At 39.5% G+C, this 27,891-nt stretch overlaps 1 protein-coding gene across 1 annotated transcript in view; it reads left to right on the top strand.

Annotated features, from left to right (window-relative positions):
• Nucleotides 1-27,891, top strand: part of FRAS1 (Fraser extracellular matrix complex subunit 1) — a 420,760-nt gene that overhangs the window by 248,275 nt on the left and 144,594 nt on the right. Inside the window, exons 28-30 of the mRNA XM_072745521.1 lie at nucleotides 8,895-8,979; nucleotides 12,100-12,423; nucleotides 26,928-27,081. Of these exons, the coding sequence (XP_072601622.1) occupies nucleotides 8,895-8,979; nucleotides 12,100-12,423; nucleotides 26,928-27,081 (563 nt within the window). The remainder of the gene's footprint in view (nucleotides 1-8,894; nucleotides 8,980-12,099; nucleotides 12,424-26,927; nucleotides 27,082-27,891) is intronic.

Here is a 27,891-nt window from a genome sequence, read left to right as displayed (position 1 = left end):
AAGAGTCACAACTTTTTATTATCCACTTTATAGGATTAATTGTGGTTGATTTTTAAGCCTGCTCCAGTTTTCCTCTGATGCCTAGCACACTCTTGGCTGTCTTCCTCACCCCAGCTGACATATGCTTCAGGAATGCAATTGAATGTTAACACTAACCCAAGCAAATAGAGTCATATAATTAGCAGACTAAATCTGCTAAACTGAAATCAGAGAATGTACCCCAAAGATTAGCCTTGTGGATTATCCTTTACCCAGCTCTGCTTCATTGGTGCAGATAATTCAGGGTAGATTCTAGTGTTAGCAATGGGTTGAAATATTTACAGTGAATATTTTCTACCATCACCACTAGAGAATTTTTTTTTTAAGGTTTGGGCTAGGAGATAGGTGAGGAGAAAAGAGATGGCACTTTCCCTATTGCAGTTGAGAGCCAGAACCTCAAAACATCATCCTATAGGAATAAGAACAACTGATATTTACTGAGTGCTGACTGCGACCCAGGCATTGTATTAAACACTTCATGTGAACTATGTATATTTATGTTCCTGGGGTATAGATAGGGAAACAGCCTTCAGAGTATAAGCAAAGCCTAGTCTCCAATCCCTCGCTCCCTGACTCCACAACCCATGCCTTTAGCCACTATATTTCTGCCTCCTTAGTAATACTAAGAATAATGGGCATGCTTCCATCAGCAAGGGGCAAAAGATCTTGTCACAGAGACATGTTGCTACAGAGGTGGAGCTTAAAACTCTGGCATCTGATACCATAGATTCAAGCTTCAGATTTATGCTCCAAATCCTGCATTCATTTTGCTTCAAGTGTAGTTCTTAATTGTTTGCATCACAGGCATGCACACACACACACACACACACACACACACACACACACCCCACAGGCCTCAATACCTGTAGTCCTTTACCTTGGAATCTTGTGAACAGTAGATAAAGTTTGTAAAGGCTCTAAGACAACCAAAGCTATTCCTCTTGTCTATTTTACCTCTTTAATCTCTCATCACCTGTTCTCTTCCAGTCAGCTTTGTATCCCTAAACAGGACAAAGAATGGTGACTCTTTTGCAGGGAATTCTTTCAGTACTCCCTTTTATCTTGGGGTACCCATTTTAGAATCGGAATTTCTTTATATAGAAATGTAAACAAAAAATCTTTATCTAGAAATTTAAACAAAAAAAGAATAGTAAAATAAGATTGGTGATGATTCATGAAAATAGAAAATTCTGGAGAGTAAGATGTTGGAAGAGTAGGGGTCCTCAACTCACCTGGCCCCACAAACTTACCTAGATAACTAGGTAAACATTCTGAAGATCTATGAATTTGACCTGAGATTTAAAAAAAGAATAGCTGGAATGCTACAGAGAATAAAATAAGAATAAAGTGGGGAAGGGGAACTACAAGTAGCTGGGCTGAGTGGTGAAAGCCTCCAGGGCAGAAAAGCCCAGCCGTAGAGAAACGGGAAAATCCACACCGGAGTTTTTCCCTGGTGGAAAAGTGCTTAGCAGAGAAATTGGGCAGAATCTCAGGAGGGACAGTGAAGCCTCAAGATTCCCGGAGTCACTATAAGAGGAGGGACACTGGGGGGAAAGTGCACCACAAACTGGGATCCAATATGGGTAAAGTCCTGGAGTGGAGCAGCCATCCAGGGCATTTGGGAGAAGCCAGTCGCTTAGGCAGGGCAGCTCTGGATGGAGGTGGCTGTGCCCCGTTCTCTTCGGGAGAGGTGGCCCCCCGGGAGTACAGGTCCAGTGGCACAGGACCCTGGATCCCAGGGCAGCCAAGCGGACAAAGCCAGTGATCCTGCATTCCCCCGGGACAGGTGGAAGCAGGGAAGGCACAGGACAGTGAGGACTCTCCTGCTGCTGGGCGCATCCTCCTAACTGTGCAGATCAGTGCACCTGCCCTGCCCCGGGAGCATCTGGGCCAGTGTGGACCGGGAGACTGCTGTTAGTTACTTGCAGGAAGCTCAGCTCCAGAGTGGAGATCTGGCTACTGCCATTGTTGGTTTTCCTTCTTGTTTCACCTTGAGTGGGGTAGGGCTGCCAGGGAACAGAGGCCTCATGGGATCAACAGCTACCACTGAGCCCGGCACCTGACAAGGGGTGGGGCATCTCCGCCCAGGCACACACACCTGAGAATCAGCACAGCAGGCCCCTTCTCCAGAAGATCAGCTGAAAGAACAAGGGAAGAGCAACTTTATTGACCAAGCAGTGCTGGAAAGCTCCAGGACTGAGGGAAAATAGTATATAGAAATAGAGGGACCTTTTTTTTTTCCTTTTTCCATTATGACTCATTTTTATATGAGACTAAAAATTTCCAGTATTTTTTCTCTTTTCCCACCTTAACTACAGTATTTTATCAGCTCTTCATTTTTAAGTTTTTTCCTTTTTGACTTTCATATTTCTACAATTACATGTCTAAGATATATTTTTCACTTCTGCATTCCCTTCAACGTATTCAATTTAATTTTGGTAGATAGATACACAGGTTTTTGTTTTTTCTCCCTTTTTTTGTTTTACAATGGTGGAAGTTAGTACTTTCTAAAACACGACCAACATACACCTAGAACCAAATGGAACATCGTGTTGGTTCATTCTGTGAGATTATATTCTCTCTTCATTCCCATTCTGCCCCCCCTCTTTTAAATTATTTGTTTTTGTGCTCAATGTTGGGGCTTTCAATAAGTATTGCTGGTTTATATAAATTTGGGATTGAGCACCTTCTACCGTACAGAACAAAATACACTCAGAACCAAGAGGATCACCCTCTGGGACACCTCAGGTAGACTACATTCTCTCTCCACTACCACTTCCTCACCACCACCATCCCCACCCCCCCTTTTTTCCTTTTTCTTTTACTTCTTTTTTTTCTTTTTCTTTTTTCCTCTTCTTCATTTTTGGCTTTTTATTTTTGCTACTTTGTTTTAAATTTGTTTTTCACTTTAGTGGTCCTTTTTTTGTTGTTCTGTTCTTCTTTATCTTTTATTTTCTGGTCTCCGACCTCTTCAGAATCATCTAGGGTGTATTTTAATTAGGTCGTGGTTGATATTTTTGACTCAGCCCACTGATATAGCCACTCTGGACTGGACAAAATCACCAGAAGGAAGAATTCACCACAAAAGAAAGAAACGGAAATAATACTCTCTGCCAAAGAGTTAGAGAATTTGAATTTCAATACGATGTCAGAAATTCAATTCAGAAATACAATTATAAAGCTACTGGTGGCTCTGGAAAAAAGCATAAATGGCTCTAGAGACTTCATTACTGCAGAATTGAGATCTAATCAGGCCAAAATTAAAAATAGATTAAATGAGATGCAATCCAAACTGGATGTTCTAACTGCTAGGGCTAATGAGATGGAAGAGAAAGTGAATGACATAAAAGACAAGTTGATGGTCAGGAAGGAAGCTGAGGAAAAAAGAAAAACAAGAGCCCATGAAGAAAGGCTGAGGGAAATAAATGATAGCTTGAGAAGGAAGAATATATGTCTAATTGGGGTTCCAGAAGAGGCTGAGAGAGAGAGAGGACCACAGAGTATATTTGAGCAAATCATAACTGAGGACTTCCCTAATCTGGGGAAGGAAACAGGCATTCAGATCCAAGAGATAAAGAGGACACCACCCCCAAAAAATCAGTAAGAACCATTCAACACCTTAACATTTAATGGTGAAACTTGCAAATTTCAAAAGTAAAGAGAAAATTCTTAACTTATATGGGGAGAATTATATTAACAGCAGACCTCTCCACAGAGACCTGGCTGGCCAGAGAGCGCTGGCAGGATATATTCAGGGTACTAAATGAGAAGAACATGCATCCAAGAATATTTTATCCAGCAAGGCTGTCATTCAGAATAGAAGGAAAGATAAAGAGCTTCCAGAATAGAAACTGAAAGAATATGTTAACTGGCTCTGCAAGAAACATTGAGCGGGACCCTGTAAAAGAAAGAAGGAGCCCAAAGAAACAATCCACAAAAACAGGGACTGATGACACTAAATTCATATCTTTCAATAGTTACTCTGAACATGAATGGGCTAAATGATCTCATCAAAAGACACAGGATATCAGACTGGATAAAAAAGCAAGACCCATCTATATGCTATCTACAAGAGACTCATTTTAGATGTAAGGACACCTCCAACCTGAAAATGAAAGGTTGGAGAACCATTTACCATTCAAATGGTCCTCAAAAGAAAGCTGAGTACCAATCCTCAAATCAGATAAATTAGAGTTTATACCAAAGACTGTAGTAAGAGATGAAGAGGGACACTATATCATACTTAAAGGGTCTACCCCAAAAGAAGACCTAACAATTATGAATAATTATGCTCCTAATGTGGGAGCTGCCAAGTATATCAATCAATTAATAACCAAAGTAAAGAGATACTTAGATAATAACACACTAATAATAGAAGACTTCAACACGGCGCTTTCTGCAAATGACAGATCTTCTAAGCAGAACATCACCAAAGAAGCAAGGGCCTTGAATGAGACACTGGAATAAATAGATTTCATATATATATATATATATATATATATATATATATATATATATATATAGAACTTTCTATCTGAACACAACTGAATACACATTCTTCTCAAGTGCACATGGAACTTCCTCCAGAATAGACCACATATTGGGTCACAAATCAGGTCTCAACAAATACCAAAAGATTGGATCGACCCCTGCATATTATCAGACCACAATGCTTTGAAACTACAACTCAATCACAAGAAGAAATTTGGAAGAAACTCAAACACGTGGAGGTTAAAGAGCATCCTACTAAAAGATGAATGGGTCAACCATGAGATTAGAGAAGAATTAAAAAGATTCATGGAAGCTATGAAACTGAAGATATAACCATTCAAAATATTTGGGATACAGCAAAAGCAGTCCTAAGAGGGAAGTACATCATAACATAAGCCTCCCTCAAAAAATTAGAAAAAACTCAAATATACAAGCTAACCTTGCACCTAAAGGAATTGGAGAAAGAAGAGCAAGTAAAGCCTACACCAAGCAGAAGAGAGATAATGAATATTTGAGCAGAACTCCGTGAAATAGACACTAGAATTATAGAACTGATGAACAAAACCTGGAGTTAGTTCTTTGAAAGAGTTAATTAGATAAACTCCTAGCCATCCTTATAAAAAGAAAAAAGACTCAAATTAATGAAATCATGAAAGAGAGGAGAGATCACAACCAATACCAAGGAAATACAAACGATTTTAAAAATATATTATGAGCAGCTATATGCCAACAAATTAGGCAAGCTAGAAGAAATGGATGCATTTCTGGAAAACCACAAAATTACCAAAACAGGAAGAAATAGAAAACCTGAACAGGGCAATAACCAGCAAGGAAATTGAAGTAGTCATCAAACACCTCAAAAGACACAAAAGTCCAAGGCCAGATGGCTTCCCAGGGGAATTCTATCAAATGTTTAAAGAAGAAACCATACCTATTCTACTAAAGCTGTTTCAAACGATAGAAAGGGACGGAATACTTCCAAACTTGTTTTATGAGGCCAGCATCACCTTAATTCCAAAACCAGTCAAAGACCCCACCAAAAAGAAGAATTATAGACCAATATCCCTGATGAACACAGATGCAAAAATTCTCAACAAGATACTAGCCAATAGGATCCAACAGTACATTAAGAAGATTATTCACTGTGACCAAGTAGGATTTATCCCTGGGATGCAAGGCTGGCTCAACACTTGTAAAACAATCAATGTGATAAATCATATCAACAAGACAAAAAACAAGAACCATATGATCCTCTCAATAGATGCAGAGAAAGCATTTGACAAAAGACGACATCCATTCTTGATCAAAACTCTTCAGAGTGTAGGGATAGAGGGAACATTCCTCAATATCATAAAAGCCATCTATCAAAGGCCCACAGCGAATATCATTCTCAATGGGGAAACACTGAGAGCCTTATCCCCTAAGATCAGGAACAAAACAGGGACGTCCACTCTCAACCACTGTTATTCACCATAGTACTAGAAATCCTAGCCTCAGCAATCAGACAATGAAAAAGAAATAAAAAAATAATAATAAATTTTAAAAAATTTTAAAAAAGAAATAAAAGGCATTCAAATTGGCAAAGAAGAAGTCAAACTCTCCCTCTTTGCAGATGACAGGATGCTGTATATTGAAAACCCAAAAGACTCCACCCCAAGATTGCTAGAACTCCTACAGCAATTCAGCAATGTGGCAGGATACAAAATCAATGCCCAAAAATCAATGGCATTTCTATACACTAACAATGAGACTGAAGAAAGAGAAATTAAGGAGTCAATCCCATTTACAACTGCACCCAAAAGCATAAGATACCTAGGAATAAACCTAACCAAAGAGGTAAAGGATCTATGCTCTAAAAACTATGGAAAACTTCTGAAAGTAATTGAGGAAGACACAAAGAGATGGAAGAAACACTCCACGCTCATGGATTGGAAGAATTAATATTGTGAAAATGTCTGTGCTACCCTAGGCAGTGTACACGTTCAGTGCAATCCTTATCAAAATACCATGGACTTTCTTCAGAGAGTTGGAACAAATAATCTTAAAATTTGTATGGAATCATAAAAGACCCCGAGTAGCCAGGGGGATATTGAAAAAGAAAACCAATGCCTGGGGCATCACAATGCCGGATTTCAATCTGTACTACAAAGCTGTGATCATCAAGACCGTGTGGTACTGTCACAGAAACAGGCACTTAGATCAGTGAAATAGAATATAGAACCCAGAATTGGACCCTGAATTCTGTGGTCAATTAATATTCAACAAAGCAGGAAAGAATATCCACTGGAAAAAGGGGAGTCTCTTCAATAAATGGTGCTGGGAAAATTGGACAGCCACGTGCAGAAGAATGAAATTGGACCATTCTCTTACACCATACACAAAGATAAACTCAAAATGGATGAAATATCTAAATGTGAGACAAGAATCCATCAAACTCCTAGAGGAGAACATATGCAACTACCTTTTTGAACTTGGCCAAAGCAACTTCTTGCAAGATCCATCTATGAAGACAAAGGAAACAAAAGCAAAAGTGAACTATTGGGACTTAATCAGGATAAAAAGCTTCTGCACAGCAAAGGAAACAGTCAACAAAACTCAAAGACAACCTACAGAATGGGAGAAGATATTTGCAAATGACATAGGAGATAAAGGGCTAGTATCCAAGACCTATAAAGAACTTTTTTTTTTTTTAATTATTTATTTTTGATAGTCATACAGAGAGAGAGAGAGAGGCAGAGACACAGGCAGAGGGAGAAGCAGGCTCCATGCACCGGGAGCCCGACGTGGGATTCGATCCTGGGTCTCCAGGATCGCGCCCTGGGCCAAAGGCAGGCGCCAAACCGCTGCGCCACCCAGGGATCCCTATAAAGAACTTTTTAAACCCAATACCCAAGAAACAGATAAGATAATCCTGAAATGGGCATAAGAGATGAACAGAAATTTCACCAAAGAAGACATACAAGTGGCCAAAAAACACATGAGAAAATGCTCTGCATCACTTGCCATCAGGGTAATAGAAATCAAAACCACAATGAGAAACCACCTACCCCAGTGAGAGTGACTAAAATTAATAAGACAAGAAACAGCAAATATTGGAGAAGATGTGGAGAAGGGCGAACCCTCCTGTACTCTTGGTAGAAATGCAAGGTGGTCCATCCACTCTGGAAAACTGTGGGGGTTCCTCAAGAAGTTAAAAATAGAGCTACCCTATGACCCAGCAATTGCCTTACTGGGGATTTACCCCAAAGATACAGAAGTAGTGAAACGCCAGGACACCTGCACCCCAATGTTGATAGCAGTAATGTCCACAATAGCCAAACTGTGGGAGGAGCCTCGGTGTCCATTGAGAGATGAATGGATAAAGAAGATGTGGTCTATATATACAATGGAATATTACTCAGTCATCAGAAGGACGAATAGTCACCATTTGCTTCAACATGGATGGAACTGGAGAGTATTATGCTGAGTGAAATAAGTCAATCGAAGGGGAATCATCATATGTGATATATAAGGAATATAACTCATACAGGGATTATAAGTAATAGTAAAAGTCTTGTTCTAACATTGCAGTTATGGCTCAGATCTTTAACAGATCAAGGACAACTGGGTTTCCAGAGAAACCTAGAAGCTAGAACCAGCAATGGGAAGCAGGACTAATTATCCCTTTTGTCTCTGTGTCTCTTTTTTCAAAGGCCACATTTACCTCTTTCCTACAGCTAGGCGTTCTACCTGTCTCATCATTGTAGACTTTGGCTCCTGTAGAGTCAAATGGGGACTCTCAGGCCAGCTGCAAATTCCAGGGAATAATCCACCATCTTTCTCTAGTTCAGTCTATGTTAAATGTGGATGTGTGTGGCTAGAATGGGGGGCAGGTAGATAGAGTCATGTAATATAAACATTGCAGAATTATTTATGGGGGCCGACTCACATGATTCAGGAATAGGTTGGAGTGAGTTGGAATAGCTTGGGTTTGCAGGAAGAGGGAATCACTGAGGGCTAAGCAGAGACTATGATAGGTTCCTTTCCATTGTCCAATTTAACCATTAGCTTTCACTATATTACTAACCTGTCTTGGGCCAAAAACTGATTTTTCAACCATTTATATAGTCATTTAAGAAAAATCAAAACCAAAACATTTATGTAATTGCTATGTTATATCAAGATTGGAGAATATGCAGTAGTTTTACCCATATGTGGCTACGTTCATCTTCATCTGGTTTTTATTTACAGCATGAATGTTATATCACTATAGTGGTTTGGTCCAAATTCTTACATGCACATAACCTGAAAGTATTTTTATTCTTTGTTTTTCTAGAGACTTAATGACTGCATTTTTTCATTCCTTTCTTTGGGACTTCTTTTAGGAAAGGTTACTTTTCCCTGAAAATTAGTGACCAGCAGTTCTACTCTAAGCCACAGCTGATCAACGTAGAAGCATTTTCAACACAGGTAATAACTGTGCCACCCAATTAATAATTTCATATGCATCAATCAAGGTTTCTAGTAGTTATAGCAAAAATGAACTAGATGAATCTTGTCTCAGTTTATCCATGAAATACCACTGGAATATCTTTTAGTACTTGTGGGTAGCAACAACAACTAATTGCTAATATGCCTATACTATTCTTTGCATTTTTCCTTTAAACCCCATGATAGCCCTAGGACATGGTGTTATCCCCAATTTACAGAGGAGGAAACTAAAGCCACGGGGGTGTTAAGTAACTTGTCTATGGTGATACAGCTAATAAATAAGAGCTAAGATTTGTGCTCAGAAGATCTGGCTGCAGAGTCCGTGTTCTTGACTACCAATTTATGGTACCTTACTTTGCTATGCTGAATCTGATATCAGCCCTTCAGAATAATTTGAAACTGTTCCAGTTGTTAAGACTTTCCTAATCTTAGGTGAGTTTGTTTTGCCTAAATATTTGTCTCTCAGGGATATGAAATTATGTTCAACTACTTTTGCCCATCTCTAGTGTAGCTGGATGACACTTTAGTCACTTTATGGTAAGTTGAGCATCTTATTAAGGATCTACTTAAATGAGGTGTCAGTGTGGTCCTCAGCCAAACATAAGTCTGAGGAAATCATGGTAGATGCTATAAAACTGAGTGTGATGGCTCTTGTGTTCCTATCACTCATCTCTGTCAAGAGTGTCCAGAATACATGTAGTGCTAGATGGTCTGAGTAACTGAGCTTGAAGGATTGAGCAGCTGAAATGTGTGAAGAGAGTAGGAAGATAGATATGGCCTTAAGTTGTGAACAGCAAGAGAGTGGCATATCAGCATAGGGAACCAAAGTGACTTAAATATCCAGACCTCAGTGGAGTTTTAGTCATGATTCAAGGAATGACATGAGATTATTGTTTTAAAACTTATTTAAAAATGGGACACCTGGGTAGCTCAGTGTTTGAGCATCTGCCTTTGGCTCAGGTCATGATCTCGGGGTCCTGGGATCAAGTCCTGCATCAGGCTCCCTTCAGGGAGCCTGCTTCTCCCTCTATGTTTCTGCCTCTCTCTGAGTCTCTCATGAATAAATAAATAAAATCTTTTAAAAATAAATAAAACTGATTAAAACAAAGTTTTGGTTCAAAAATGGAAAGACCATGGACTTGAGGATGATATAGACATAACCCCATATAGATGTGACTCCCAAATGGTGTTCATAGGCCAGCTCTGCTCTTCTTGATGGCATTCTTACTTCAGGGGTGACTGAAGTTGAGGAATGATTAGAAATTGATCTGAAGTTACTTTGACCTCACTGTTGGGCTAAGAATATGAATTTTGTTTTAATTGAAACCAAAACACGTAAAAAAAAAACAAAAAACAAAAAACACCCAAACCATCAACCAAAAACTAAAACATGTGACCTCTATAAATATGGGCCAGAGGGCCACATCAGGTCTCAGGACTGGACTGTCTGGTTTAGAAGTTTCTCAGTATTTAAACTCAGAAGTTTTGTTTTGTTCTTTGTGTTTTAATTCAGTTACTCTAATTAGGTGAATTGGAAACTTAAGGTGGGTATTGGCAAGTGACTTTCTCATCTGAGACAGTGAGTTCCTATGGTTCCCTGAGTTTTATTTGCTTGTCTTACCCAAAGCAAGTAAGTAGATAGTGGCAGCATTTTTAAATTTTGTTATATGAAAAATTCTTTCATTGTAACTTTTGAAAAGTTATTTTAGAAGTTAATTTTGACTTATTTTTGTTCCTTTACATTCCTGTGATATTTCAATATGGCCTTGACCTCCCCAAGATTTTCTCATGCAAGTTAATTTGATCTTTTCCATTTATGGATGTTGACATCACCTTTTGACCTTTCCTCTCTCAGAATCCAAGGGGCCATTCATTCCCATGTATATAGAATCACAACTTCAGCATTCTCACTTGGGAATTCTGAGGAGTAGCTGTCATCTAGCTTTCTACTATGCAACCACTACAATGATATATTAGACACTACTTTAATAGATATTGAAATTTCTAAGAGGCCAGGAGGGCTAGTTGTAAAAGAAAACCATTTGGATTAAAGAAGGCTGTGTGCTGAGAAAAATCCTAGATAGTTCAACCTTAATATAAAAAATTAAGATAGCGTTTTCTTTGGCTTCTGGTCTCATTTTTTTAAAATATTTTTTTCTGTATGTTTCATTAACTTTTATCTTTATGAAAGAATATTTTACTTGCTTACTCAAGTTGGTAAAGAGAAACTCGGTAATCCTAAGAAAAACATGAAAATTTGCCATGTGAGCTAACCAGATGGTTATCTTAACAGACCCTGATCTTATCAGGCTTTAAAACCTGAGTTGGAGGGTGCCTGGGTGGCTCAGTGGTTGAGCATCTCTACCTTTGGCTCAGGTTGTGATCCCCGGGTTCTGGCATCATGTCCCTCATCAGGCTCCCTGAGGAAGCCAGCTTCTCCCTCTGCCTATGTCTCTGCCCCTCTTTGTGTGTCTCTCATGAATAAACAAATAAAATCTTCAAAATAAAAACAAACCTGAGTTGGAGTGAGCCCTTCAAGATATGGATGAGATGGCTTAAAGAAAATTATTGACTGGGACCAGATATTGATTGCATGAATCAGGAGTATCTTACTCCAGATCAACATACTTTAGTGTAGCCTGGACTGAAGTGATCAACTCCAAACACCAGTGCAAAAATTCTATGCCTCTTACTATTTTCTCTTGAATGCAGACAGTTGGTTGGGATCCCTGACTCTGGGCTGATTTCAGTTACAATGCAGGGATATGGTATAAATCAAGATAGCAGAGACTTATGAGATTTGGAAACAAGCAGTTCATCTCAATTGCTTCTGGTGAATATGATGGCTTTGACATGGCTTGAGAAGCCTCCAGAACCAGAAGTGTGAAGTAATCTCACTGGCTACGATTGCTATGACTGACCATATCTCTGACAAATACTTTGACTATGCAACAGTTTGGCACTTTGCTGGAGCACTGAGAGTTCCTTCAAAAGCATAGAATTATCAATTAAACTGTACACAACTGTATCTAGTCCCCTGGATTATCTTCTCTTTTCCTGCTAAATGACATTTCTTCCTCCTTCCCTTCAACTGCTCAGGCCCCCTATGTGCTGAGAAATGAGGCCCTTCATATTAGCAGAGGGGAGAGAGGAACCATTACTACCCAGCTGCTTGACATCCGAGATGATGACAACCCACAGGATGTGGTGGTTGAAGTGCTTGATCCTCCACTTCATGGCCAATTGCTCCAAATACTTCCGTCCCCTGCAACCCCAATCTATCAATTCCGGCTGGATGAACTCTCCAGGGGCCTTCACTATGCTCATGATGGCTCAGATAGCATATCTGATGTTGCTGTCCTGCAGGCCAATGATGGACATTCTTTTCAAAATATCTTGTTCCACGTGAAAACTGTGCCCAAGGTAGGTGTCATTCCTAGAACTGCAGTTTCCTTGCACCTAGGTATGAATTTTTGTTGATAATATTATTTTACAATATTCATAAAGTTAAGATATGGATAGGTAATTATTCAAACATTTATTAAGCATCTATTATGAAGATACTTAGGATGTTCAGAGATAAATAGAACACATTACTCAATCTCAGGGAGCAGTATATATTTTGTTAGGAGCACCCTTGATCTGAAGGACCTATCCTCATGTTCTCTATACATGGGAAACTTTTGCACCTTTATGTTGACTTGCTGCCATAAAAATGCCTCATTGCCCACTGACCCTTCTGTCTCCTGCCTGAGCATGATCACGAGAATCAAGTTCACCCCTGTTTTTGCCTGCCCTTCTACAACAGCTCATGCAATGTGAAGCTCATAGGTTATAATGAATCAAAAAGGATGAGTTCAGGCATTCTGTTAGCCCAACTGAAGTAGGTGAGGGAACTCTCTCTTTTAGTAATCATGGGAAGGCTTGTTAGCATGAGTCATTCCTGTGCCATCTCCATATGTTTTTGTCATGTCCATGAACACCTCTTCTAGTACTTAATATTTTTCTTTGTATCAACTTACTTTTTTATTGTGGCCTCATCCTAATAAGTGAAAAATATGAAATCATGGGCTTAATGTACAATTTACTTTCTTCTAAAATATTAAAATTAATACATAACCATTTTTAATAATATTCATCCATGTAGTACATAAAATGTTCTTGGAGACTATTAATAGGATGGCTATAACATTTTGGGAAATACTGGGCTAACCACATGCGAGATCCAAGAGACCTATTGAAAAACATTTTCAAAACCATTTATTACTTGGTGATATTTCACTAGAGCTCTTTTCTCCATTATAGCAAGAATGGCTCTTTTCCATAGTGGATAGATTGGGCTTCTCATTTTTATTGAATTTTTCATTCCAAATATCAGTAGCCATTGACCTGTCATTAATGAGTAGCTAGAGAGATTGATTTGCTGAGGACAGTTTAGAAGTGACTTGTCACTTTCTCACAGATGATTACTCAAAATCTGTGATGGATCCTTGTGAAGTTAAACAGCTGAATATGACGTAGTCTGCTGGCTACTTTCTCAGGCTGTTGTCTCATGATTTGCAGCTGATGAAAACAGTGATGGTGGCATGAGATAGATGGGAGTAAGTGAAGACTGATTATGAGATAGAGTTGGCAGATAGCCACCTTGTAGCTAATCCTAATTATCACCCTCTTGCAATTGCCCTGGGAGATGAGGTTTAGTTCTGAAGTGATGAAGTCTAGACAGACACAGAAAGTTTCTTTTCTTCCTGCTTGGTTTCCTTCCAAAGATAGGATTTCAGTGCAACGCTAGCAGCTGCCTTTCCCTACCTTAGACCTTTTCCAGGTCTAATTCCTGATTTCAGTCTCCACATTTGGAGCTCAGTTCAGTGTATGGCGCTATCATCTTACATGCTATGGCCCAAGGTTGAAGGGTATTTCTCGGATTTTAACTACTTTGACTACCAAAACAAAACAAGGAAAAAATGAAAGTTTAATTTAGAAATAAGGCATATGCTTAGAACTTGAGAATCCTGTAGTGCTTATAACTTGGGGTTCATGTTGGTATTTCGAGTGCCTGCCCCTCCTCCTTCTTCCTGCCCTCACTCTCTCTCCTAGAGTGTTGTGTTTACCTGTCCATCAGGTGAACTAATGGCTTCCAAGCCAATGAACTGTGATAATGAAACCAATGACCAGAGTGCCAGCATCCGTTAGGATGTACTAATAAATTTGACACTGTAACACTGATATTTTATATATGCATGCTATATTTACCTTCAGGAATTCAAAGTACTTTTTCTTCATACCTATCCTACTGATCTTTGCAATATCTTAATGAGAAGGTTAGAAGAGAGGCTTAATTTCTTTTAAAGGAAATTCTATGGATGAGAGGTGTTTGGGTTTGTTTTGTTTTTAACCCTTTTTGGGCATTAATGCTTGACGTAAATTATTTCATTTGATGTTCATGATCATCCTAGGATGTTTGTACAATTATTATCTGTAATTTTCCAAAAAGGAAACTGAAGAAAAGGTTTAAAAACATTTTTTAAAGTCTAAAAATATTTATTTCTTATAAAGGTTTTTCATGTTGGAGCTGTGATTTCTACTCAAATGTGTTCTGTCTCATCACACTTAACCCACATGGCTTTTTTCATTCTCTCCCATATTTCAGTGTTTTGGTCATATATACTCTAACCCCCCTAATGGACAGAATGGAGACAGCAAGTTAGTCATTTTCTCAAAGTCCTATCCAAGTAGTCTGGGCCCTAAGCGTTCTGGAATCTTCCCTCTGGACTCACCCCATTTTGTTACAAGTGAAACTGTTTATAATCATAAGTCTACTGGAGCCCAAGAAGAAAAATTGCCTCAGCTGTTAATGGCTTCCAGTAGATGTATAGTCAGATGTGATATATTTCATTCTGATAGGCATTTCTGAAGATGGGCATCCAAGTCCTTACCCTGAGGCTGCCAGTGTATTAAAATTGGAGTCAGGCCAATTTCTGGCTGATGTCTAGCTCATGGTTTAAATGGAGTTGCTAAGGGATTGAGGTCTAATTCCTGGGGAATGGATGTTCAAAATAACCCCAATGTTGTTCAGTAGAAAACTTAACCTGGTAACACAGATGGAAAGAGAGGGGGAGATAGAGAAAACTTTGAGCAGCAACTATTTTAGTCTTCCTATCTTAAGCAAGGCATATCATAGGAACTTAGTACATTTTTGTTGTATGGAGAGATAGGTGGAGGGATGGAACGGCCTGAGTGAGGGTGGTTCCCATGTTCCTACCTTTGAATCCATCCCTTGTGTCAGATGAGAAGCCTTCAGGCCGCCTCTGCCGATGTTGGGGTGGCCTATCTGGGCCTAAGGGTAGGAGCTGTCAGCTCCACCCTTGTTTCTTAAGTTCTCCATCACATCCTACAAACTTTCATCCTTGGCCTGGCAATGACGAAATCTGACTGCTGCCCTCCAGGCTTATACTGAGTTGCTGAGGAGAAAATAGATTCAGGACTGATGTTGAAACATGCTCTGTTGGGGGGAGGAGGCAAAAGAAATTTTAAAAAGATTAAAAGGTAATAAAGAATGCTCTGCTGAACAGGCTTTCATTAATTGGGTCGATTACCAACCCTGAGCCTGCTAGAGATATGATTTTAAAACAATTCAGTGTCTAATCAGGGCTAAAATGTGGGCAATGCAAAGTCATGCTTATTGGTGGGTTTCTGTCCATTGTGGGGCTTTCAAGAGATTATCCTCTTTTTTATTGATTAAGACATCTCTAGAAATCATGCCTCTTTTTCCACTTTGGTAATAAATCTGATGATCTTTGTGACCTCGCTTGTCATTGTTTGAATAGTTACTTTCTGCCACTGGACAATGCTTTGATGTTAAAAGTGCCCAAGTATCATGCTATGAACTGGATGGAAAATTCTGTTGCTAAGAGTCCTCTCTAGCTGCTTGAACTTGGTAACGCCCATGTACAGCTAAAAGCCCTGTTGTGCTTTCCCTCAGGTTTCTTAAAACTTGTCCTCCCAGTGGTTGTCTGGCAGGGATGTCGCTTGGTAATAAGGGTGCTTGCGACAATTATAAATATGGCACGAAAATGTTAATTTTTTGAATAAGAGTCTATCTCATAAATAAATCCTTACTATATGTCAGGGTTTTACCTTTTATGGACTTGTTTAGCTTGTTCAACTTGACATCTTATAAGATGTAATGCTCAGAGTATATGTTCAAAATGGCTGTTGATTACAAAATTTTATTTGTTTGTTCATAAAGTAGTTGAAATCTACATGGAAAGAAGGTTCTATATTCTTGACCTGAGGAAAGAGAGCTTCTGAGGAGCGCACACACACACTGACAAATACAAAAACAGTCCAATTATCTTTCCATCCTGTATCCTGGTAAATAGCACCTAAGTTTCACCTTTTTTGCACCCACATGATCCTTCCCTAAAATCCACAGTGTCCTATAAGATTGCATTTTAAAGCTATGGTATAAATGAGCATTTGGAAATTAAGGCTTTTTTTTTTTTTTTTACAGAATAAATAAAATGTTAGGATTGCTATTATATCCAATTATAGTTATTTTCTATTTGATTAAGTTTTATAGCTTTTTAGCTTGAATAGTGTGGCCTATGGTTGGGGTACATTATCGTTTGAGATCATCATTTATGTCCCAACATTTATTTTAGGGGAGGAAGTATTCTTTTTTTTGTGAGATTTTTCCTCCTAGTGATAGAAGCTTAGGCCCTTACTTCTGGTTTACAACATTAATATTTTTATTTGTAACACAATATATAATGGCTAAACTTTATTGCCAACATTTCCATATGCCCATTGTTCTATGAAATGAATTAGAAGAACTGTTTAATTTAAAGCACTCTTTTGATTATGCCCCCATAATCCCTTTTTGGGGTTTCATTGCTTTCTAATGTGGTATCCTGAAGGACATATAAAACATCAAAAGACAGGAGATTATTTAACTCATGTTATGGCTAGTTTCTTGAGCTTACAGGGATATATACACTATTGTGCAGAAGAAAAAAAAAACTAGAAGGAGATAAAAAAATTGAAAAAGGTCAGAATCACTAGGGAAATGAGGTTAAAATTTGTTTGGCTTTTCTGGACACTTTAACTGTAGAAAAGATGGTGTATTCATCTCTTCTTGACTCTTCCCTGGAATTTCTTCCAGAAGAAAGCAACTGATAAAAACTATCTTCATCAGAATCAGTGGGAGGAATTATACTTCTTTCACTTAGACAGTTGTCTGTTTCTTCTTAATTATTGTAAACAAATAACTCATAAACAGAGTCATGTAAATTATCTGGTTATAAATGTAAATATTCTAAAAGACCTGTCTGTGGGGTTTCAGGAGAACCACTCTAGACCCATCACTATTTCTATCCTGGTCTGTGCTTCTCCTGCTTTAGCATGACTCCATATCACCTGGGGATCTTGTTTAAATACAAGTGGAAATACATAAAATTACAAAGCTGCACAGCAAAGTAATGGTCAACAAAATGAAAAGGCAGCCTACTGAATGGGAGAAAATATTTGAAACCATATATTTGATAAGGGATTAATTTCTAAAATATAGAAAGAACTCACACAACTCAATAGTAAAATAATAATCATCATCATCCAATTAAAATGTGGCTTAAGGAGCTGCACAGACCTTTCTCAAAAGAAGACATACAGTAGCCAATAGGTACATATGAAAAAGTGCTCAACATCACTCATCATCAGGGAAATGTAAATCAAAACCACAATGGGATACCACCTCATAACTGTTAGGATGGCAATTATCAAAAAGACAAAAGATAACAACAGTTGGTGAGCATATTGGGAAAAAGGAATCAGTGTACACTCTTGTCTTGGTGGGAATTTAATTGGTGTAGCCATTATGGAACAATAAGGAGGTTCCTCAGAAAATTAAAAACACTTATCATATGATCCAGCAGTCTCACTTCTGGGTATATATCCAAAGGAAATGAAATCTGTATCTCGAGGAGATCCATGTACTCACATGTTTATTGCAGCATTATTCACATTCACAGCCAAGGTACAAAAACAGCATAATGTCTCTTGATGGATAAATGGATAATGAAAGGCGTACTGGGGTGGCCGAGTCAGGTGAGTGGCCAACTCTTGATTTCAGTTCAGGTCATGATCTCAGGGTCAGTAGGGAGCCTGCATCAGGCTCCACGCTCAGTAGGGGGTCTGCTTCAGGATTCTTTCTCCCTCTGCCTCTCCCCTTACTCATTTTTTTTCTATCTCTAAAATAAATAAATAAATCTTTTAAAAAATTGGATAAAGAAAATGTGGTCTATATATATAAAATATTTACTCAGCCTTAAAGAAGGAAATCCTGCCATTTCTGACAACATGGGTGAGCTTGAAGAACATTATGCTGAATAAAATAAACCAGACACAATAAGACAAATTCTGCATGATCTCATTTATATTTGGAATATCAAAAAGTCCAACTCATAAAGGCAGAGTAAGAATGGTGGTTGCCAGGGGCTGGCGTAGGAGAAATGGGGAGGTGTTAGTCAAAGGGTATAGAGGCTCAGTTACAAGGGATGAATAAGTTCTGGAGATACAACGTATAGCATGGTAGCTATACTTAATACTACATCATATGCCTGAAATCCGCTAAGTGGGTTGATCTTAAGTGTTTTTACCATATACACATACAAAAGTGTAATTATGTGAGGTGAGACTTCTTAATTAGCTTGATTGACAATTGATAATTGTAATCATTTCACAACATATATATCAAAATGTCATGTTGTATAATTTCACTATGTACAACTTTTATCTGTCAAATATGCTTCAGTAAAGTTGGTGAAAAAAATGCAGATTCTAATTCAGAATCTGGGGTGGAGCCTGATATTCTGAACTTGTAATAAGCTTCCAAATGTTATTGGTATTTGAACCCTGACTTGCAAGTAGTACTGTCTCCTAAAGATTTATACTCTCGTAGGAATTAGAAAATTGTATTGATAAAGTATAGCCAAGTTAGATGTGTAGTGGGAGAGACACTGGGGCACGTGCATTGAGGTCACAGTACTTAACTGCTTGGAATATGAAAAACCACATTGCTCCACCAATCCCAGAATGTTGTTCTTGTATGCCTGATTTCTGTAACCGTGATCAAACTTGAGGAAGCTGCTGCTATTAGAGATATTTTTAGCAATTAAGACACCTGGGTCTAAGTGTATTATGTTATATAAAACACTACTGGAGTAAAGAGGGCCCCCCACCCCCCTGCCCAGAGTTCTGGGGGAGGAGTGGAATTCTTGGCACATTTTGATGTCTTTGTAACTAATATGCTGTATCAATTGTGAAGGGAGAAAATTCTTGGGAGTTTGTCCCTGAGCACAGATCACAATAGAAGATGCCTTTGCTGCTGTTCTCCTGGGCACCATTTGACTCAGTTCCCTGGCAATTGCTCAGTCAATTCCCTGGTGACTAACTATGGTCGCCTCTTGTAGGGGGCAAATGCTCTCGTGTCAAGTGACTGCAAAAGCATATTTGTTGTCTTCTGCTCTGGATATTCGCCTCCTGGGAGTGGTGTTTTACTCTGCTATCTTTATTGGCATATTTGAAACTAATAACAATAACTTTTAAAAACATCCTCTTTGAAATGCCCTCTCTTAAAATACCAGGTTTACAGGGGTGCCTGGGTGGCTCAGTGGTTGAGTGTCTGTCTTTGTCTCAGGGCATGATTCTGGGGGCCTGGGATCGAGTCTCGCATGGGGATCCCTGCTCTGTGGGGAGCCTGCTTCTCCTTCTGCCTATTTCTCTGCCTCTCTCTGTGTGTCTCTCATGAATAAATAAATTATTTATTTATTCAAACTTTTTATTCCCACCCTCTCCTGACTCCATAAACTCTTCTTGCCCAGACACCTGGATATTTTATGAAGCACATAGTGTAATCTCATGTCTTTACCTCGGCAGGACCCCTACACAGAATCCATTTTACCACTTCTCTCTTCGAAAGCCCCATATTTTTGTCATTCAAGAATTGAATTTTATTTCCATAGGAGAGCCTTTCTGAATATTCCTTCTTCAAAGAGGAAACCTTTTTCATTTATTCTCCTATAGCACCCTGCTGAAGCTTCTCATAGAGCATCATTTGTGATGCATCCTGATTATTTGTCTGTGAGGGGATCACTAGACTGTAAATTCTGAAACCCATGTCTTGTTTAGGCATTCTTAAATATCTCAGGCCTCTGGCAGAAGAGCTGGCCAATAATATAGGTGCTTAATGTTTAGTGCTTGAATGAGGGTGGATGGGAAGAATGGAAGCACAGTTAGATGAACAAATGAAAGAAAGAAATGGAGAGACTTGTCTTCCTGAATGAAATAAGTTATTTGCTTATGATAAAGAAAAAGTAGGACATTACATATATACATACATATGCAAGTATCTACATATAGTATACATACATAGTTCATAATGTGACTCCAAAGTTATGAATATCTCTTTATTAGATGATGGCTGGCAGTAATAGTACCTGATGACTTTTTTTTTTATTGGAGTTCAATTTGCCAGCATATAGCATAACACCCAATACTCATCCCGCCAAGTGCCCCCCTCAGTGCCCATCACCCAGTCACCCCAACCCCCCGCCCACCTCCCCTTCCACTACCCCTTGTTCGTTTCCCAGAGTTAGGTGTCTCTCATGTTTTGTCACCCTCGCTGATATTTTCACTCATTTCTTCTCCTTTCCCTTTATTCCCTTTCACTAATTTTTATATTCCCCAAATGAATGAGACCATATAATGTTTGTCCTTTTCTGATTGACTTATTTCACTCAGCATAATACCCTCCAGGGCCCTCCACGTTGAAGCAAATGGTGGGTATTTGTCATTTCTAATGGCTGAGTAATATTCCATTGTATACATAAACCACATCTTCTTTATCCATTCATCTGTCAGTGGACACCTAGACTCCTTCCACAGTTGGGCTATTTTGGACATTGCTGCTATAAACATTGGGGTGCAGGTGACCTGGCGTTTCACTGCATCTGTATCTTTGGGGTAAATCCCCAGCAGTGCAATTGCTGGGTTGTAGGGCAAATCTATTTTTAACTCTTTGAGGAACTGTTTCCCAGAGTGGCTGTACCAGTTCACATTCCCACCAACAGTGAAAGAGGGTTCCCCTTTCTCCACATCCTCTCCAACATTTGTTGTTTCCTGTCTTGTTAATTTTCCCCATTCTCACTGGTGTGAGGTGGTATCTCATTGTGGTTTTGATTTGTATTTCCCTGATGGCCAGTGATGCGGAGCATTTTCTCATGTGCTTGTTGGCCATGTCTATGTCTTCCTCTGTGAGATTTCTCTTCATGTCTTTCGCCCACTTCATGATTAGATTGTTTGTTTCTTTGCTGTTGAGTTTCATAAGTTCTTTATAGATCTTGGATACTAGTCCTTTATCTGGTAGGTCATTTGCAAATATCTTCTCCCATTCTGTAGGTTGTCTTTGAGTTTTGTTGACTGTTTCTTTTGCTGTGCAGAAGCTTCTTATCTTGATGAAGTCCCAATAATTCATTTTTGCTTTTGTTTCTCTTGCCTTCATGGATTTATCTTGCAAGAAGTTGCTGTGGCCAAGTTCAAAAAAGGTGTTGCCTGTGTTGTCCTCTAGGATTTTGATGGAGTCTTGTCTCACATTTAGATCTTTCATTCATTTTGAGTTTATCTTTGTGTACGGTGTTAGAGAATGATCCAGTTTCATTCTTCTGCATGTGGATGTCCAATTTTCCCAGCACCATTTATTAAAGAGACTGTCTTTTTTCCAGTGGATAGTCTTTCCTGCTTTGTCAAATATTAGTTGACATAAAGTTGAGGGTCCACTTCTGGATTCTCTATTCTATTCCATTGATCTGTCTGTTTTTGTGCCAGTACCACACTGTCTTGATGACCACAGCTTTGTAGTACAACCTGAAATCTGGCATTGTGATGCCCCCAGCTATGGTTTTCTTTTTTAATATTCCCCTGGCTATTCTGGGTCTTTTCTGATGCCACACAAATCTTAAGATGCTTTGTTCCAACTCTCTGAAGAAAGTCCATGGTATTTTGATACAGATTGCATTAAATGTGTAAATTGCCCTGGGTAACATTGACATTTTCACAATATTAATTCTGCCAATCCATGAGCATGGAATATTTTTCCATCTCTCTGTGTCTTCCTCAATTTCTTTCAGAACTGTTCTGTAGTTTTTAGGGTATAGATCCTTTACCTCTGTGGTTAGGTTTATACCTAAGTATCTTATGCTTTTGGGTGCAATTGTAAATGGGATTGACTCCTTAATTTCTCTTTCTTCAGTCTCATTGAGTGTATAGAAATGCCATTGATTTTTGGGCATTGATTTTGTATCCTGCCACACTGTCAAATTGCTGTATGAGTTCTTGCAATCTTGGGGTGGAGACTTTTGGGTTTTCAATATACAGCATCCTGTCATCTACAAAGAGGGAGAGTTTGACTTCTTCTTTGCCAATTTGAATGCCTTTTATTTCTTTTTGTTGTCTGATTGCTGAGGCTAGGACTTCTAGTACTATGTTGAATAGCAGTGGTGAGAGTGGAATCCCTGTTGTGTTCCTGATCTTAGGGGAAAGGCTCCCAGTGTTTCCCCATTGAGAATGATATTTGTTGTGGGCTCTTCATAGATGGCTTTTAAGATGTTGAGGAATGTTTCCTCTATCCCTACACTCTGAAGAGTTTTGATCAGGAATGGATGCTGTATCCATTTTGTCAAATGCTTTCTCTGCATCTATTGAGAGGATCATATGGTTCTTGTTTCTTGTCTTGTTGATATGATCTATCACATTGATTGTTTTACAAGTGTTGAACCAGCCTTGCATCCCAGGGATAAATCCCACTTGGTTACGGTGTATAATCTTCTTAATTTACTGTTGGATCCTATTGGCTAGTATCGTGTTGAGAATTTTTACATCCGTGTTCATCAGAGATATTAGTCTATAATTCTCCTTTTTGGTGGGATGTTTGTCTGGTTTTGGAATTAAGGTGATGCTGGCCTCATAGAACGAGTTTGGAAGTACTCCATCTCTTTCTATCTTTCCGAACAGCTTTAGTAGAATAGGTATGGTTTCTTCTTTAAACATTTGATAGAATTCCCCTGGGAAGCCATCTGGCCCTGGACTTTTGTGTCTTGTGAGGTGTTTGATGACTGCTTCAATTTCCTCCCTGGTTATTGCCCTGTTCAGGTTTTCTATTTCTTCCTGTTCCAGTTTTGGTAGTTTGTAGTTTTCCAGAAATGCATCCATTTTTTCTAGATTGCCTAATTTATTGGCGTAAAGCTGCTCATAATAAGTTTTTAAAATCATTTGTATTTCCTTGGTATTGGTGGTGATCTCTCCTTTCTCATTCATGATTTTATTAATTTGAGTCTTCTCTCTCTTCTTTTTAATAAGGCTGGCTAATGGTTTATCTATCTTATTAATTCTTTCAAAGAACCAACTCCTGGTTTTGTTTTTGTTCCACAGTTCTTCTGGTCTCTATTTCATTGAGTTCTGCTATAATCTTTATTAACTCTCTTCTGCTGGTGGAAGGATTTATATGCTGTTCCTTCTCCAGCTCCTTTAGGTGCAAGGTTAGCTTTTGTATTTGAGTTCTTTCTAGTTTTTGGATGGATGCTTGTATTGCGATGTATTCCCCCTCAGGACTGCTTTTGCTGTATCCCAAATATTTTGAATGGTTGTATCCTCATTCTCATTAGTTTCCATGAATCTTTTTAATTCTTCTCTAATTTCCTGGTTGATCCTTTCATCTTTTAGCAGGATGGTCTTTAACCTCCACCTGTTTGAAATACTTCCAAACTTCTTGTGGTTTAGTTCTAGTTTCACAGCATTATGGTCTGAAGATATGCAGGGGACGATCCCAATCTTTTGGTATTGGTTAAGACCTGATTTGTGACCCAGTATGTGATCTATTCTGGAGAAAGTTCCATGTGCACTTGAGAAGAATGTGTATTCAGTTGCATTTGGATGTAAAGTTCTGTAAATATCTGTGAAATCCATCTGGTCCAGTGATTCATTTAAAGCTCTTGTTTCTTTGGAGTTGTTGTCCTTAGAAGATCTATCAATTGTAGAAAGTGCCATGTTCAAGTCTCCAAGTATAAGTGTATTATTATCTACGTATGACTTAACTTTGGTTATTGATTGATGTACTTGGCAGCTTCTGCATTCAGGGCATAAATATATTCATGATTGTTAGGTCCTCTTGTTGGATAGATCCTTTAAGTATGATTTAGTGTCCCTCTTCATCTCTTACTACAGTCTTTGATATAAACTTTAATTTATCTGATATGAGGATGGCTACCCCTGCTTTCTTTTAAGGACCATTTGAATGGTAAATGGTTCTCCAACCTTTTATTTTCAGGCTGTAGGTGTCCTTATGTCTAAACTGCATCTCTTATAGACAGTGAATAGATGGGTCTTGCTTTTTTTATCCAGTCTGAAACCCTGTGCCTTTTGATGGGATGATTAAGCCCATTCACGTTCAGAGTAACTATTGAAAGATATGAATTTAGTGTCATCATGATACCTATTCAGTCCCTGTTTTTGTGGATTATTTATTTGAGCTTCCTCTTTCTTTTACAGCATCCCCCTTAATATTTCTTGCAGAGCTGATTGGTTGTCACATATTCTTTCAGTTTCTGCCTATCTTGGAAGCTCTTTATCTCTCCTTCTATTCTGAATGAGAGCCTTGCTGGATAAAGTATTCTTGGCTGCAGGTTCTTCTCATTTAGGACCCTGAATATATCCTGCCGGCCCTTTCTGGCCTGCCAGGTCTCTGTGGAGAGGTCTGCTGTTACCCTAATACTTCTCCCCATAAAGGTGAGGGATCTCTTGTCTCTTGCTGCTTTAAGGATCTTCTCTTTATCTTTGGAATTTGCAAGTTTCACTATTAAATGTCAGGGTGTTGAACGGTTTTTATTGATTTTAGGGGGGTGATCTCTCTATCTCCTGGATCTGAATGCCTGTTTCCCTTCCCAAGTTAGGGAAGTTCTCAGCTATGATTTGTTCACATACACTTTCTGGACCTCTGTCCCTTTCGACGTCCTCTGGAACCCCAATTAAACATAGATTTTTCCTTCTGACGCTGTCATTTATTTCCCTTAACCTTTCCTCATGATCCTTTAATGGTTTTTCTCTTTTTTCCTCAGCTTCCTCTCTTGCCATCAACTTGTCTTCTATGTCACTCACTCGTTCTTCTACCTTGTTAACCCTGACCTCCAGTTTGTATATCATCTCATTTAATTGATTTTTAATTTCGGCCTGATTAGATCTAAATTCTTCAGTCATGAAGTCTCTTGAATCCTTTATTTTTTTTTTCCAGAGCCACCAGTAACTTTATAATTGTGCTTCTGAATTGGCTTTCTGACATTGAATTGTAATCCAAATTCTGTAACTCTGTGGGAGAGGTACTGTTTCTGATTCTTTTGTGGTGAGTTCGTCCTTCTATTCATTTTCTCAGTGCAGGGTGGTTGAAAGCAAGTTGTAATGGAAAAAAGAGAAAAGGGGTGGGGAGAGCAAACAAAACAAAAAACAAGGAGGGATATCCTCTGATTCTATATACTGTAAGTCCTTCGACTTCCCCTGGAACTATCCATTGCTGCTCCATCAAGAACTTCCTCTAACCCTGTCCTTCCAGCTGGTCTTCTGGGGGAAGCCTGCTGTGCTGATTCTCAGGTGTGTGCACCTGCGGGAGCTGCCCCAACCCCTGCCCTGTGCATTGTTCAGTGGGAGCTGTTTATCCTGTGAGGCCTCTGCTCCTTGGTGGCTCCGCTCCATCCTAGGTACAAGATGACACCAGGAAGAATAACAACAGTGGCAGCGGCCAGCTCTCCAGCCCTAGAGTCAGCTCCCGCAGTAACTACCGCAGTCTCCCAGTCCGCAGGGGCCTGGTTGCTCCCGGGCCGGGGGGCGCTGATCTGCACAGCTTGTGGGCGCCCAGTGGCCGGAGTGTCCCTGGTCTACTGTGTCCTCCCAGCCTCCACCTGTCCCAGGGGGAGCACCGGATCTTGGGCTATGTCCCCTGGCACCTTGTGCTCCAGGGCCTGCGCTGCTGGAATCGCGCTCCTGGGGCCGCACAGCCCCCACCGCACAGAGCCACCGCCCGAGCCGCCGCCCGAGCTGCCCACCAGGAGCGTGCTCCAGCCCTTTAGGGAGCTCGCCGTGGGGTGTGGTGTGCTCCCCCCCCCCCGGGGCACAGTTCCTCTGTTAGTGCCCTTGAGAGCCTGAGGGCATCACTGCCCCTCCTGGGATCCTGCTCCAGTTACCTGGGAGCGTGTTCTATCCGGGAAGATTCATAAAGTTCCTGCTTCTCCGGGACTGGGCTTTACTGTCCTGGGGCCTCTCACTGCCCCCCTTAGCCCAGCTCCTCACGGGGGCCCCTCTCCCTTGGATGCTTGCTTTTTTATTTGTTTATTTTTTAACCTCTTCCTACTTTGTTAGAAGCCTGAACTCTTCTCACTGTATCATTCCAGCTGTTCTGTCTTTAAATCTCAGGCTGGGGCAGCCCGGGTGGCTCAGCGGTTCAGCGCCACCTTTAGCTCAGGGCCTGATCCTGGACACCTGGGATCGAGTGCCACATTGGGCTCCCTGCATATGGCCTGCTTCTCCCTCTGCCTGTGTCTCTGCCCCTCTCTATCTGTGTCTCTCATGAATAAATAAATGAAATATTAAAAAAAAAAAAGTAAATAAATCTCAAGCCGAATTCGTAGGTTTTCAGAATGATTTGAAAGTTATCTAGGTAAGTTGGTGGGGACAAGTGATGGGGGACCCTACTCTTACGCCATCTTGCCCCACCTTATGATGAGTTATGTTTTTAAGTACTGAGATATATATGTATATATATATTTACTTATTATTATTATTATTATTATTTTCCTTGGACTTAATTCTGTACTCTTTCCTTATTCTAGAATGACAGGAGTCTTCAGCTTGGGGCTAATTCAATGGTGTGGGTTCCAGAAGGCGGGATGCTGCAGATTACAAATAGAATCTTACAAGCTGAAGCTCCAGGTGTCAGTGCCTCAGAAATCATCTACAAAATTACCCAGGACCACCCACAATTCGGTAACTTTTTTTTTCCTTTGTCATGATCTCATGAATGTATACAGCAGTCTTGGACTTGCTTTTCTATGATGCCATGCAGTAAGCTTGTGATTACAATGAAATGGACTTTCTAACACCTCACACATCTCCTTTAAACACAGAATAGTCAAAATAACTGTCATACTGTACAAATAGTTTGTATCAGATGGTATGCTAAGTAATGTAGACCCCTTAGTATATATGAAATCCAAAAAAATTTTTTTAAAGATTTTTATTTATTTATTCATGAGAGATAGGCAGAGACATAGGAAGAGAGAGAAGCAGGCTCCTCACAGGGAGCCCAGTGCTGGACTCCATCCTCTGACCAGGATCATGCCCTGAGCTGAAGGCAGACACTCAACCACTGAGCCATCCAGGCATCCCAAAATCCAAAATTTAAGTTTTAAAATAAGTTCATTTTACAAAAAAAGTAACTTGCTAAAATATAGTTCATTTTAGCATATACACCTAATAATATCAGTTTAGTTTTGAAGCTCAGTCTCTCAAGCTCCACATTATGTCCCTTCTAGAACATCACCGGATTTCTTATGGAGACTTTTAAAGAAAGTTTTACACAAAAATATTTTTAAAGATCTCCATTATTATTACTTCCACTTCCAGCAGGAAGTAGAGTATGAGAACTTGAAATTTTTCCTTCATTATCATCATCGAGAAATGCCAGATAAAAGATAATGAGAATTATAGGGAACTCATGGCTGACCTTCCAAGAATAGAAGGAAATCTACAGGTAGTAAACAGAGAGATTTACTTCTCTGGGCATGAGCAGATGTA

The sequence above is a fragment of the Vulpes vulpes genome, unplaced genomic scaffold (assembly GCF_048418805.1).
Source record: "Vulpes vulpes isolate BD-2025 unplaced genomic scaffold, VulVul3 u000000899, whole genome shotgun sequence".
In the NCBI taxonomy this organism is placed as follows: Eukaryota; Metazoa; Chordata; class Mammalia; order Carnivora; family Canidae; genus Vulpes; species Vulpes vulpes.
The sequence above is the reverse complement of the archived record's forward strand: the minus strand, read 5'-3'. Positions and strand labels throughout refer to the sequence as shown.